Consider the following 13,709-nt stretch of genomic DNA (forward strand, 5'->3'; position numbering starts at 1 on the left):
GGGGCCCAGGGACCATGGCAGGGATGGTGAGCCTGGGGCCAGAGCCTGCCATCACATGGATGGAGCCTGAAGCTGAAGTCTGCTCCCCCCACGGGAAAGTCACCAGCTGCCTGCACCTCCAGCATTTGTGTCTTCAGAGCGGGGCAGAGCTCAACCCCTGCTGGCAGCCCTGGGAGACGGCCAGTGCTTTGCTCCCTCCCCGAATCACAGCCCAGGAGGCTGTGGCTGCAAAAATAGCCCCCGCTGTCCGCATTTGAGAAATGCTGCGCTGACAGGCCTACCTTCCCTACATATATTCAGTTCTTTTCTGACCCCCATGTTATGCTTTTGGGCAGCACAACATCCCATGGCACTGGGTTAGCTGCATGTTGTGTGGGAAAAGTACTTTCTCTTATGTGTATTAAACCTGCTGAATATTAATTTCCTTGGGTGGACCCTGGTTTTTGTATTGTGTACCTCTCCTCTTCCTGCTGTGTTCTTAGAAATCTCTCATCTCTCACACCACACACACCTCCCCTTTACTTTTAATCGAACACATCTGATCTAGGGTTGACAGAGTAGCAGAAATTGTATCCTCATTCTCTCTGCTATAGGATAGTTCCATATCATAATTCTGGAGTTCCAGATTCTAGCATAAGAGTTTAGTATCAGATTTCTACATGTAATGTAACCATATGAGGAGTGAATAGGCTGTGTCCACAGTAAACTTCTTACCATGTAAACATAGCTGCAAATCTTTAAAACTGCATACAATAGCTAGACACACTTTCTGTATAATAGCATAATTTTTCTCCCCAGTGATAGACCCAGGGAGTTCAATCTATTTAGGTTAATAAAGACAAGGTTAAGGGGTGATTTGATCAGTCTGAAAGTAGCAAAATAGGGAACAGCTACTTGAGAAAGTTGCCACCCTTACAATTAATTGTCCCTAGTAATTAATTAACTTGAATGTATCAAACACCCTGCCAGATAACTTAGCCTACAGTGAACAAAAATAACACATAAAATCCAGTAAAACAAAAAGTAACTTGCCAACTAGCCAGATAAACTAGTGACAAATTAATTCAAATTTCTTGCAATGCTGAGACCAACAGCTATTTTGAATTACACCTTCCCTTTTCCAGGTAGCCTTGGTCTGGGGCTTAAAACACAGCTGGAGTTCCAGGTGCCTAGTTCCTTTCCCATCTTGACTATCAATTTTCTGTGTGGTTTTAGGAAAGACACTTAGGCCAATGTTTGCAGGCTGTGATGCTTATAAGCACCTCAGCACAGGGATCCCAGATGAAAATAATCACACTGCACAGCACAGCAAAAGTGAACCCAAACACTGCCTTTTGGGAGTTCTAAATGTTTTATCCCTGGGTGTGGGTTGCTCTGTTTGAAAATTCTAGGATTCATTATTTGGAAGGGGTAAAGGAGTTACGGAAGCTGCAACTACTCACCCACGTGTGCAGTTCTGGGATCTGATTAGTGCAAAACGGGAACAGGATTTCAGAAATTTGTGCTATGAGAAGAATAAAAGAACAAGCATTTTCACTACCACCCCCAATGTGTGGCTCAGGGATCTGATTAATGCAAAACCAGGTTTCAGAAAGTGTTATACAGGGATACCAAAAGAAAGTAGACAACATTTTCCCTAGCTGCCCCCACCTCCCCGAGACACGGAGCGATTCCCAGCTCTTTCTGAAATTGTGGGTGGCTCTTAAAAGAGCCTTTGGTTTTGGGGGTGATTAGTATCCACGCTCACTTGCCCTTGGCTTTGTGGCTCTCGGTTTTCTTGGGCAGCAGCACCGCCTGGATGTTGGGCAGAACCCCACCCTGGGCGATGGTAACTCCCCCCAGCAGCTTGTTCAGCTCCTCGTCGTTGCGCACGGCCAGCTGCAAGTGACGGGGGATGATGCGGGTTTTCTTGTTGTCCCGGGCGGCGTTGCCTGCCAGCTCCAAGATCTCAGCAGTCAGATACTCCATCACCGCGGCGAGGTACACGGGGGCGCCGGCTCCCACTCGCTCCGCGTAGTTGCCCTTGCGCAGCAGCCGGTGCACCCGCCCGACCGGGAACTGCAGCCCCGCACGAGAAGAGCGAGACTTGGCCTTGGCCCGCACCTTCCCTCCTTGCTTTCCGCGGCCAGACATGACAAGGAGCCCCAAACGCCAACCGCAGCGAACAAATGCAAAATGATACTCCAGTAAAAGTGCACAGCTCCCGGCCTTTTATTCCCTCACGGGGATGGGGCGAGCGGCTCCTGATTGGCTGCCTCATGCTTCTCTGCCAAAACACCCAATGGGAAAGACACTTCGCAACCCGCCAATAGGGGAAGAAAGAGGGGGCTGCCGTCCAATCGCAGCGCAGCATTTCGAGGAAGCTCATTTACATCGGCGGTCACAACTAGAAATGGCGGCCCGGTATGGAAGCAGCCAATAGGAAGGGTTGAATTAGGCTACCCTCATTTGCATAGGGGCGCTATAAATAAAGGACTCTCGGCCGAGCGGATTATTGCGTTGCTGGTTCTGTTCTGTGTTGTCAGGAGCGATCGAGATGCCTGAACCGGCGAAATCTGCTCCCGCGCCCAAGAAGGGCTCCAAGAAAGCGGTGACCAAGACCCAGAAAAAAGGGGACAAGAAGCGCCGCAAGACCAGGAAGGAGAGTTATTCCATCTATGTCTACAAGGTGCTGAAGCAGGTTCACCCCGACACCGGCATCTCCTCCAAGGCCATGGGCATCATGAATTCCTTCGTCAACGACATCTTCGAGCGCATTGCTGGGGAGGCGTCCCGCCTGGCGCATTATAACAAGCGCTCCACCATCACCTCCCGGGAGATCCAGACCGCCGTGCGCCTGCTGCTGCCCGGGGAGCTGGCCAAACACGCCGTGTCTGAGGGCACCAAGGCTGTGACCAAGTACACCAGCTCCAAGTAACTGCTCTGTGGCCCTCCCGCCAAGAAGCATCCTTTTAAAAAACCCAAAGGCTCTTTTAAGAGCCACCCACTATTTCCAGGAGAGAGCTGTAAACATGGCACGTTGTGTGAGCTCCGTGCCTTGCTAAGGCAAGGCCCGGCAAAGTGTATGCTGGCTTTTACTATTATTTGCATGTTGTTTTCTTTAACCTGTTTGTTTTGGGGCTTTCTGGGTCCGTGGGGGTTGTGCTTTAGCAAGCCTTGATTGCTGCCTTGATGGATTTAATTGCCTATTCGTAAGTAGTCTGCGGCTTTGCTTTAAGCGGCTTTGTCCTGGAAGTTTGGGGGGAGTTTTTTTACCTTGCTCTTTCGCGGTGGGGCTGCGAAACCTTGTAGCCTTGGGGAGCCTTTATTCTAATCACTCAATAGATTCTGCAGGATTGAATAATTAGATTTTTTTTTTGCTGTTGCTTTGTACAATAACAGGCCTAGGGAAACCTGGTACAAAGTGCTTATAATCAAATTTAAAATATTTTTCTAACGTTAACTTTAAAGTATATAAGCTGAGAAGTCCGTACAGCGGGTACCGTGCTTAGTTTATCCGCAAAGCCAAAGTTAAGGCCATCGGAGACATACCGTACCTAGCCACCCCGAGCCCGCAGTCAGCAACAGGGCCCTGCCCCACGGCTAACCAGACACCTCTCCCTCGACCAGCCGCAATGTGACCTTCGTTGAGTTGCCAGAAGGCCCCAGTCCCCACTTGCGTGGACAACCTCCCACGCTGGGAAGGGGAAAGGGAGAGACCTGAAATCCCTGGTCAATGAAATCTCCTCTGCTGCGTTAGGACCCCTGCCACTAACGTGCAACAAATGGGGCTGTTTTGGGGAGGAGGAATCCAAGTTTAAATATGTTCTAGGGTGCTTTTTCCTGAATGACTGGCGGGGACCCCACGCCGTGGGGACCCCCCCACAGTTACGTGGGCGGTGTGGGGGGGGGTCACACTAAAGCGCTCCGGGCGGCGCCTCTGCCCGCATTCAAAGATCAAGGCCGGCTCTGATTGGACGCGGTACGATCTCATTGGCCGGAAAGGAAACGCGTGTGTGTGGTGGGGGGGAGGGTTTCTTCCTTTTCCACCTCGGTTTTCCCTCTGATCCCATTACATCCACGCTGTTTGCGGCCAGCCAGCCTTAAACCAGGACCCAAACGGCTCCGCTTTATAGAGGCCTTCCTCCCGTCAATTACCATGGATAAGAACACCTGGCTTGGCTTGACTGGGTTGCATATGCCCGATCAATCAAGTGCTGTTTTTATCTGTTATCTTTTTGCTACTTTTATTTTTATTTGGGTGTGGGAAGGGAGGTAAAGGCTATTTTTAATTTTTTTAAAAAAAGGCACTAAAAACCCTGCGAAGTGCTTCAGGGCAATGTTCAGGGTATCAGCAGGCCTAAGATCTGCTTTTAGCCCATTCACATTGGGGTTGATATCCTAAATCGACCCCCAGATGCAGAAGAGCAAGGGAGGGCTGAGGCTTGTCCTGGAGAATGATGTGATCTGGGATACGGCGTTGTACACAGACTGGGCTAAGATAAAAGTGTGTGCGTAGTGCTTGGGTTGGGGGTGTACACAGATGCATCTGATGAAATGGGTTTTAGCCCACAAAAGCTTATGCTCAAATGTGTTCGTCTCTAAGGTGCCACAAGTCCTCCTGTTCTTTTTGCGGATACAGACTAACACGGCTGCTACTCTGAAACAGATATCAGGGTTACACCTTCGGGGGGGGGGCTGAACCTTCAGCCTGTTGCAAAAAGAAACAATGACCCAAAGAAAGGGGTGTTGAAGGCTGGCTCACTGCCACACCAAAAGGGCTGGGTTTATTTAGCAAAAAGTCATTAAATGTATTTTAAATATTCACTCTTCTATGTGCTTTCAATTACTTGCATTGTTAACCCAAGCATTTGGGATGCAATAATGTAGCTCCTCCTGGTGTGGAACAGCAAATAGTATGTTTGCTTCCTGGAGAGTTCTTTTAAACGGACACAATTCAGCCCAGTAGTTTGGACTGGCAACCTTCCCTCAATTTTCCCTGATTCTGCAGCCCTAACATGTGAAAAGTTTATTTCAGTGTTTTGCATGCATTGTAGCTGCCGTGATGATGGTTCGCTAAGGAGTGACTCTAGCCCAGTGGCTCTCCACCTTTCCAGACTACCGTACCCACCCTTTCAGGAGTCTGATTTGTCTGGTGCGTGCGCGCGCACACACACACACACACACTCTCCTGGCAAGTTTCACCTCATTGTAAAAATGACTTGCTTACAAAATCAGACATAAAAATACAAAGTGTCACAGCCATACGGTTGATGAAAAATGGCTGACGTTCACAGTTTGCCATATTGTTATGAAATAGATCAATTGGAATATAAATATTGTCCTTGCATTTCAGTGCATAGAACATGGAGTGGTATAAACAAGTCATTGTCTGTATGGAATTTTAGTTTGTACTGACTTTGCTAGTGCATTTTCTGTAGCCTGTTGTGAAACTAGGCCAATCCCTAGATGTGTTGATGGACCCCCTGGAAGACCTCTGGGTACACAAACCCCTGGTGGAGAACCCCTGCACTAGAGCTGTAGCTCACGAAAGCTTATGCTCAAATAAATTGGTTCGTCTCTAAGGTGCCACAAGTCCTCCTTTTCGTTTTGTGAATACAGACTAACACGGCTCCTACTCGGAAACAACTCTACTACTGTGTTAGGGTCTTTGCTAACACCCTTTTTACCTTGATACTGTTACAATACCGAAAAGCAGGGCTGGCAACTCTCATCACTTTGTCATCCATCTCCCAATCATCATTGTTTTCTATAAAGCCCCAGCTCCTGGAGTCAAGTGAATAATGGGATGCTTTCAGCCTTCCTTCTTAAAGCAAACCTAACGTTTCTAGCCCTGGTGGCTGTGGAGAAAGCTTCAAAACGTGAGACACACACCCCACCCCTTAGGCACCCTAAGGGCTCCAAAAGCAGAAGGCAAACAAATGAACTCCAGAAATCTCTTATTTTTACATAATCTCATGACTTTAAAGTCAAGCTGGTGGTTTTTGGTGAGCCGGACTCCTCAGTTTTGAACATTTGGGGTTGGCAATCCTGGACAAATCACCTCCTTTCTTCACTCAGTCCTTTTCCCTCCTCAGCAATTAGGCTGCTGCTGGAAGGGTAATTAATGACTAAGTGCTGAGCCGCAGGATCACAGCCCCCCAGGCTCCCGCCTTTAGCTACAAGGGCAGAGATTTGCACCCCCGGGGGTCCCTTTCCTGAGCTGTTCTCACATCTCTGCACTGGGATTCAGTTTGCTGGGACAGTGGCCAGCCACTGATTGGCTAATCTTTGCCCAATCAGAGCGCAGGACGTCACTTTAAAAAGACAAAGTCTCCCTCATCGTTCAGTGAGCCCGGATAGCTCAGTCGGTAGAGCATCAGACTTTTAATCTGAGGGTCCAGGGTTCAAGTCCCTGTTCGGGCGACAAAAGTTGTTTTATGATTCTGCTGGCAGCTACATTCATCCCTGCACTTTGCTGCATTCACATTTTCCCACAAACCCAGAGACAATTCCTAGAAAAGCGTCCAGTCGCATTTCCACCCCCCCACGCCCTGCCCTGTAAAAGACAGTCACACAAAATGGTGTTTGGGCCCGTTGTCAAATGGTATGAGAGGAATCATTGAGGAGGGGGAGAGAAGAAATAAATAGGGGGGGAAATCACTGATTTGAAATGACCATTGTCCGATTCCATTTTATGAACCGGTCTCCAGAAAGCTTTTCTTACCACATCACCACTGAAGTAGATTGTTCCTGAGCTCGGGGTACAGATCCCGCCCCAGTGTCTCACAGATGCCCCTAGAACAGTGGTTCTCAAACTTTTTTTCCCGCGAGCCACTTGAAAATTGTCGAGGGTCCCGGTGGGGCCACTTAATGATCTTTCCAAATGTTGTTCATACCTTTAGCTAACTATTGTAAAGCGCTTTGGATAAAAGCACGGTATGAAAAAAACCCCTTAATTACAATGAACTTATTTTGTTCTACAAATGAAAGCACACCACTCATATTTTAATACCAGTAGTCTTACCTTTCTAATGTGATGGATGTGCCCTCTCTCCCCCACAGCGGCAGCCACCGAGTCTTTTAGGAAGGAGGGGGGGGTCTCTCCCGGGCTCCACTAATTCGGTGGGTGGCCCTTTATTCTTTTGTGTGCAGCCGCCCAGGTGCACACCTTAGAGGGAACTTTCCGCAGACCACCTGAATGGAGCTCACAGGCCACAGTTTGAGAGCCTCTGCCCTAGGGAATGCGCAGCGTTGTCTCCTGCAAGCCAGGCATGATTACAAGGAGTTGGAACTTGTAGGTGTCACCCTGGGGTCATCTGAGAAAGACAGCGAGCCTTGGGGGAACATGCATCTGGTGTCTCTTGGTGTCTGCAGTGCTACAAATCCTGCTCAAGGAGGTGCTGGATGGGCCCAGAACGGGGCAGTCAAAGGTTTTGTGTGGTTGCACGTTCCTTAAGATACACCAATAACAAAGTGAAGAAAAGGGAGAGTGGGGGAATACAAATAAAAGGAGGGATGTTGTTTTTTTAATATGCTTTGGTAAGGAAAAGACCGAGATTACGCCAGAGAGGGCGGCAAAATCACGATGATAATAATGAAAGGAAAAAAGCTGGGGGTGTTGCGGCCAATCGAAATTTGAATGGGGGTCCAAGTTCAGTGTAGCCATTAACCGCTGAACCTGCTACTGTTCCTCCTCTGTACATCGGCACTGAGTGGGGATAATAACCGACCAGCACAGACCTTGACTGAGATCAGGGTCTCTGTTGCATCACGTGCGGCAGAAACTCCTATCAGGATGAAGGACGCAATCTTCACACACTGATCGAGACAAGGGCCTTCTTTACAGACCCCGGGGACGCCATCGTGCCAGGGACCGCACAGACCCCAGTCAGTCATGAGACACGTGGATGGCCAGATGGACCTGATGTCCGCACTGCCTGCCTTCTCTCTGAGCAAAATCTCGTTTCTTTCCCCCCACATTGGGAATCAAACAAGAGTCACCTGGATGAAAACCATGAATCTCAATGTTCTCAGACTGGGGGGGTGCAGAATGTACTGGGGGGGGGCAGGAGAAGGCAGAGCGGTGGCTGCTGGCTGGGGGCCCAGCTCTGAAGGCAGAGCCTCTGTCAGAAGCAGTGCAGAAATAAGGATGGCATCGTGTGGACACTCTTCTCATCCCTTGAAGACCTGAGCTTTGCAGATGATTTTACTCTCCTATCACATACCCAACACCACCTACAAGAAAAAACGACTTGACTCAAGGCATTCAACCAGCAAATTGGGCTGAACATCAACCACAATAAGACAGAGATCATGCCCTTTACTATTGCCTCCCCATCGTTCTCACCAATGTAGAAACATTCACATACTGGGGCAGCACCCTCAGCCAGGACGGTGGAACAAGCCAGGACATCCGGAACAAAACCAATGAAGCCAGGAGCGCCTTCAGGAGCTTAAATGCAGTCTGGAAATCATGAAAATACGACACCAAAACCAAACTCAAGATTTATCAGAGCCGTGTACTTTCAAGACTATTTTATAGCGCAGAATGGTGGGGAATGAGAAAGTATGACCTGTCCAAACTGTCTTCATTCCATACAACCTGCCTCAGAAAAATCCTCCATATCTTTTGGCCCAGAACAATCTCAAACCAAGATCTGTGGACACAGTGCAGCCAAGGGGATCTGAGCCCCATCATTCCAGGAGGCGCTGGAGATGGATTGGCCGTGCGCTTCAGATGGAAACTGATTCCACCACCAGAGTAGCAATAAGATGGACACCTGAAGGCAAGCGGAAACGAGGCCGCCCAAAAACAAGCTGGCGAAGAGCTGTGGAAGCCGAGCTGAAAAACGTGGGGCATGGCTGGGGAACCATTGAGAGACTTGCCAGAAGCAGACAGGAATGGAGGCGCTTCATCGCTGCCCTAAACGCCAGAGCCGTAATAGGAACGTGGTGATGGTGAGTACGGTATTGCCACCCTTACGTCTCCGCTGCAGAGCTGGGCGTCTGGAGAGCTGTAGACCAGTGGTTCTCAAACTTTTGTGCTGGTGACTTCTTTCACGTCGCAAGCCTCTGAGGGCGACATCCCCACCCCCTTATAAATTAAAAACACTTTTAAAATATTTGACACCATTATAAACACTGGAGGCAAAGCGGGGTTTGGGGTGGAGGCTGACAGCTCGCGAGCCCCCGCCCCCCCCATGTAATAACCTCACCACCTTCTGCAGGGTCCTGACCCCCAGTCTGAGAACCCCTGCTATAGACTGTGAACCTCTCTGCTAGAATCAATGTTTTTAATATTTAGGGAAAGTTGCTTGTGGGGAACCGCAGCACCACCTAGTGGTGGACAGAGGCACTGTGTCATTAACTCTTCATGCGCTGAAGGTCAAACTCAACTATCCATTCCTGGATACCCTGCAACCTCTGAGACTGGGCCCACCTCTCTAGTACAGTAATAATGAGACGAAGGAAAGGGAAGTGAAGGAACAGAAAGAACATTTTAGAAATAAACCAAACACATTAACACAATGTGGCAGAGATTCTATATTCCCGCCCCCACCCCCCCGAAACTCTTTCAAGTTTTCGGTGGACAAAACACAAGAATCCCGAGTTCCATTTCAGAACAAAAAGTAAGAAGAAAAACTGCTGAAAATTTAGATTAAAATTTAAAAATATATTCTTCAAGGGAAGAGAAAATCCACCCAGCTCTAGCTCTGGAGAGAAAAGAGACCGGGCGGGAGGGGAAATTGAGCCAAGTTTCTATTTAATTATTTAAATGCACACTTCACGTTGAACACAAAGGGGTTCGTTTCTTTCTGGGACGTGTGTTGGTAGCTCATATAATTAAGTTTATTTTGTGTGTGTGTGTGTGTGTGTGGCCAGAAGGCACAACACATTAATTTAGTAACCTTGAAAATGGTCCCTTCCACCTCCAGACCTGCCTCAAAATCAGTTGCCCTGGGTAGATTAGCCTGCCCCCTGTGTGTCTGTGAGGAAAAAAAGTTTTTCTGAAAAAAAGCCATTTTTAATCAAAGGGCGTGACACAAACTGGCCGCACGGTGGGGCCACACCATCAGGCGTGAAACGCACCAGGCCCCAGTCTGCACAGTCCTGGTGAAAAGGGGGTGAACTCCCCTCGCCCCTCTTCCCAGATGTGTTTTCCCTCCAGGCCCCAGTCGAAATGAATTCCCGGGGCTGCTGGAAGGGGCCGTTGGGGCTGACGTCCCTCAGCACACACGCAGCGTTGGCTGGTGCCACGAGCACCCTGGGCCACGCCGCACGTGCACGGTGATGGTGCAAACAGCCCCGCAGCACGGCCCCTTTCAGGGCTTTGGGCCGGGCCCAGCGCTGCTGGGAGGAGAGCTCACGCCAGGCATGGTGCCCACACGCCCCGCCGGGGTGATTCTCTGAGGCAGGGAGAACAGGGGACAGTGTCACCTGCCTATTTTCAGGCTGTGATCTGGGGCTCTGTGGGAGGGATCCCGGCAGCTCAGACACGTGGCTGAACCAGGCCCCTGATTTAGGGGGTGGCCGCGTGGTTTCCACCACTGGTGTCTCTCGCCCGGAGCCTCAGGCCCCGGTTCCCATGTTAGGTTCCTGCACTGCCCCAGCTCCCATCACACTCAGAGCAGTTGTAGGCAGGGGTAGGGCAGAGCCATGGGGCACCAGAGGCTCCAGGAGCCCAGGGTGTTTGCCCCCTCGGGGCAGTTTGCAGGACAGCTCAGGGACTTGGGGTGAGGCAGGCTCCCAGGTGCAGAGGGGGGTTTGCTTGGGCTGGGGAGCGAATTGAGAGCGTCTCTGGGAATCCTATGGACGCATTCCCCTGCTGAGCTACTGTGGCTAAAACACAGGCCTCGCTGCGAGCAGGATTCGAACCTGCGCGGGGAAACCCCATTGGATTTCGAGTCCAACGCCTTAACCACTCGGCCATCACAGCTGTGTCCCCGATCGCCTCCAATGCCAGAGAAACTGGTCAATATGTCGGCATATTGGGCTGCATTGGCAGGAGCGCTGGCCTGGGAAGTGATTATTCCCCTCTAGTCGGCACTGGTGCGGCCACACCTGGAGGATTGCGGCCAGTTTTGGGCCCCCAGAAGGGATGAGGACAAATTGGAGAGTCCAGCGGAGGGCAACGGAAATGATCAGGGAGGCTGGGGCACAGGACTTACGAGGAGAGGCTGAGGGAACTGGGGTTATTTAGTCTGCAGAAGAGAAGAGTGAGGGGGGATTTGATCGCAGCCTTCAGCTCCCTGAAGGGGGGCTCCAAAGAGGATGGAGCTCGGCTGTTCTCAGTGGTGGCAGATGACAGAACAAGGAGCCATGGTCTCAAGTTGCTGTGGGGGAGGTCTAAGCTGGATATTAGGAAACACTATTTCACGAGGAGGGGTGTTCTCCGTTCCCGGCATGGCCCAGGGTGCTCGTGGCACCAGCCAACACTGTGTGTGCGCCGAGGGACATCAGCCCCAACGGCCCCTTCCAGCAGCCCCGGGAATTCGACTGGGGCCTGGAGGGAAAACACATCTGGGAAGAGGGGTGAGGGGAGTTCACCCCCTTTTCACCAGGACTGTGCAGACTGGGGCCTGGTGCGTGTCACGCCTGATGGTGCGGCGCCACCGTGCGGCCGGTTTGTATCATGCCCTTTGATTTTAAAACATGGCTTTTTTCACAGAAACTTTCTTTTCCTAACAGAGATTGGGGGGCGGGGGGGGCAGGTTAATCTACCCAGGGGAAAGTGATTTTGAGGCAGGTCTGGAGGTGGAAGGGACCGTTTTCAGGGTTACTAAATTAATGTGTTGTGCCTTCTGGCCACACACACACACACACACACACACACACACACACACACACAATAACACGGGCTCAGGCAAACTAGTCTTTCACACTTGATGCTGTGTCTCTCCTGCCCGGTGGTGTATGGTTTCACAGCCAACACCTTCACAGGGACAAACACATCAATGTCACCTCACAACGTGGGATACGGAGATCAGACGTGAGATTGTCGCGTGCAGCAGTTTACAGGCACGTCATCAGGGCTCATCACTGAAGACAGGCTATACATCGAACACCGGTGTTAACAAGACTGACACAGACAGGTTTGCGGGGGGGCTCCCTTGAGGCGTAGGGAACTGGGCATGAGCTGGGACGTGTAGGAGTCGGGCTGGGAGCGGGAGGGAAAGCCCCTAACGACAGAGGGGCGCTGATGTCCCTCCGAGTTGCGGGAACGAGGCAACGTGGAGTGAAAAGCCTTCACGCGTTGGGGCTGATGGGCCTCGGCCGCTCCTGGGGGCTGCCGGCTGGGAGTGGGGAAGAAGTATCAGGGCCAGGTCTCTGGCTGGCGTCTATCACTGCAGTGCCATTGAAATCAAGGGGCCAGATCCTGTACTCCTCACGAAAGGCTTTCTTCGAGCTGCGGGGGGCGGGTATAAAAGGCCAGGGGAGGTTAAGCCCCGCCCTCACTCCGCCTCTTCCTGTCCTGGCTCCGCCTGTTCCCCAGGTGGCCCTGCCCTCCGCCGGCTGCTTGTGCCTCTCTGTCTCCTCCCCTCCCCTCTGCCCCACGTCTTCCTGTGAATTCAGTTTGCTTTTCTTGTTCTTCTTCCATGTAGCAAAGACGCCCATAATGGAGGTGGGGAAACTTCTCCCCGGAGGGAATGGCTTTGAGTCACTTTCCTTTGCTGCTCCGGTGAAGTTAGGTATTATGTGGTTTGCTTTAAAGGAGTCCTTGTTGGTGGGTAATGTTACTGTTTTCTTGCTAATTGTTTAGCCCTGGAGTATACCTGGCTAGCTGGCTGATGTCTAGTGGGCAGCCAGTGCCTCCCCTCCTTGCATTAAAGGGCAAAAAGTGTCGTCAGTGCAGAGTTCAAGTTGCCTGGTGGGATACTGGGCCCTTCCAGAACCTCAGCTGCAGCAAAATTCACACTCATGAAATACACCGTTAAGGTTTCCCACATAACCTTAACTCTGCCCTCTTTCAGAACTTCCCCGTTAACACACATACAGTTACGTGGTTGACCCCCTACTGTGGATGAAATGTACAAGCTTTTCACCTCCATTTACAGCCCTTCAAACCTGAGCCCCCAACCAGGTCTGACCACGCACTGACCCTAATCCACACAGGGGTGCAACCCCCCACCCCACACACTCCTGCTCCTCAGAGACACCCTCTGATCACCACCCTCAACAACACTGGCCCCACCCACACGCTCTGGGTGCGGAGTTTAGTGTCCCTTTTGATGCTCTGGGCCCCACGGGGTGCAGCTGGAGCTGATAGAGGTGCTCTGCAACTGCCCTCTGTTAGTGCCGAATGGTTAATTGGGATGACGTCGATTCTCTGTGGGTCTGACCCGTGTTGCCTAGTCAAAGAAACAGGACTCGATTATCCATTTTAGGTATTTTATTCAAATGGTGAACAAATAAAACCAAGTGCCCACATCACGAAGGCTAATCTGCCATACACACGACACCACGCACGAAGGGTTAAATTACACCGGCACACAAGTTAAGGTCGAAGTAGTACATCGATTGCTTTGGAATCCAGTCATCAATTAAGCCAAGCCATCAGATTAATACCAGAGAAATTCAACCCTGATCAAATCTAAAACAGGAACCCAAAGAGCAGGCTTGCGTATTTAGTTATAAACTCTAATCAGTGATCTCTATCTAGGCAGTACAATCCAGCTGTGGCTGGCTGAATATCCCAATACGGAAACCAAATTAGCGCTTACATTTAA

General features: G+C 50.7%; 2 protein-coding genes and 2 non-coding genes across 4 annotated transcripts; 2 read left to right on the plus strand and 2 right to left on the minus strand.

Annotated features, from left to right (window-relative positions):
* Positions 1 to 1,581: 1,581 nt before the first annotated feature.
* Positions 1,582 to 2,179, minus strand: LOC102939096 (histone H2A.J). The gene has a single exon (XM_037888617.2). The coding sequence runs from the start codon at positions 2,131 to 2,133 to the stop codon at positions 1,744 to 1,746; it is 390 nt and encodes a 129-aa protein (XP_037744545.1). The 5' UTR covers positions 2,134 to 2,179; the 3' UTR covers positions 1,582 to 1,743.
* A 301-nt stretch (positions 2,180 to 2,480) lies between these two features.
* LOC102938874 (histone H2B 8) lies at positions 2,481 to 4,274 on the plus strand. Its single transcript, XM_037888576.2, has one exon. It carries the CDS (start codon positions 2,537 to 2,539, stop codon positions 2,915 to 2,917), a length of 381 nt encoding a protein of 126 aa, XP_037744504.1. The 5' UTR covers positions 2,481 to 2,536; the 3' UTR covers positions 2,918 to 4,274.
* A 2,058-nt stretch (positions 4,275 to 6,332) lies between these two features.
* Positions 6,333 to 6,405, plus strand: TRNAK-UUU. The gene has a single exon. It is a non-coding gene; the product is annotated as a tRNA-Lys (tRNA).
* A 4,431-nt stretch (positions 6,406 to 10,836) lies between these two features.
* TRNAS-CGA lies at positions 10,837 to 10,918 on the minus strand. Its single transcript has one exon. It is a non-coding gene; the product is annotated as a tRNA-Ser (tRNA).
* Positions 10,919 to 13,709: the final 2,791 nt, after the last annotated feature.

The sequence above is a fragment of the Chelonia mydas genome, chromosome 23 (assembly GCF_015237465.2).
Source record: "Chelonia mydas isolate rCheMyd1 chromosome 23, rCheMyd1.pri.v2, whole genome shotgun sequence".
NCBI lineage: Eukaryota > Metazoa > Chordata > Testudines > Cheloniidae > Chelonia > Chelonia mydas.

Coding starts and splice junctions, on each gene's coding strand:
- LOC102938874 (XM_037888576.2), top strand. CDS start 2,537: ATGCCTGAACCGGCGAAATCTGCTCCCGCGCCCAAGAAGGGCTCCAAG.
- LOC102939096 (XM_037888617.2), bottom strand. CDS start 2,133: ATGTCTGGCCGCGGAAAGCAAGGAGGGAAGGTGCGGGCCAAGGCCAAG.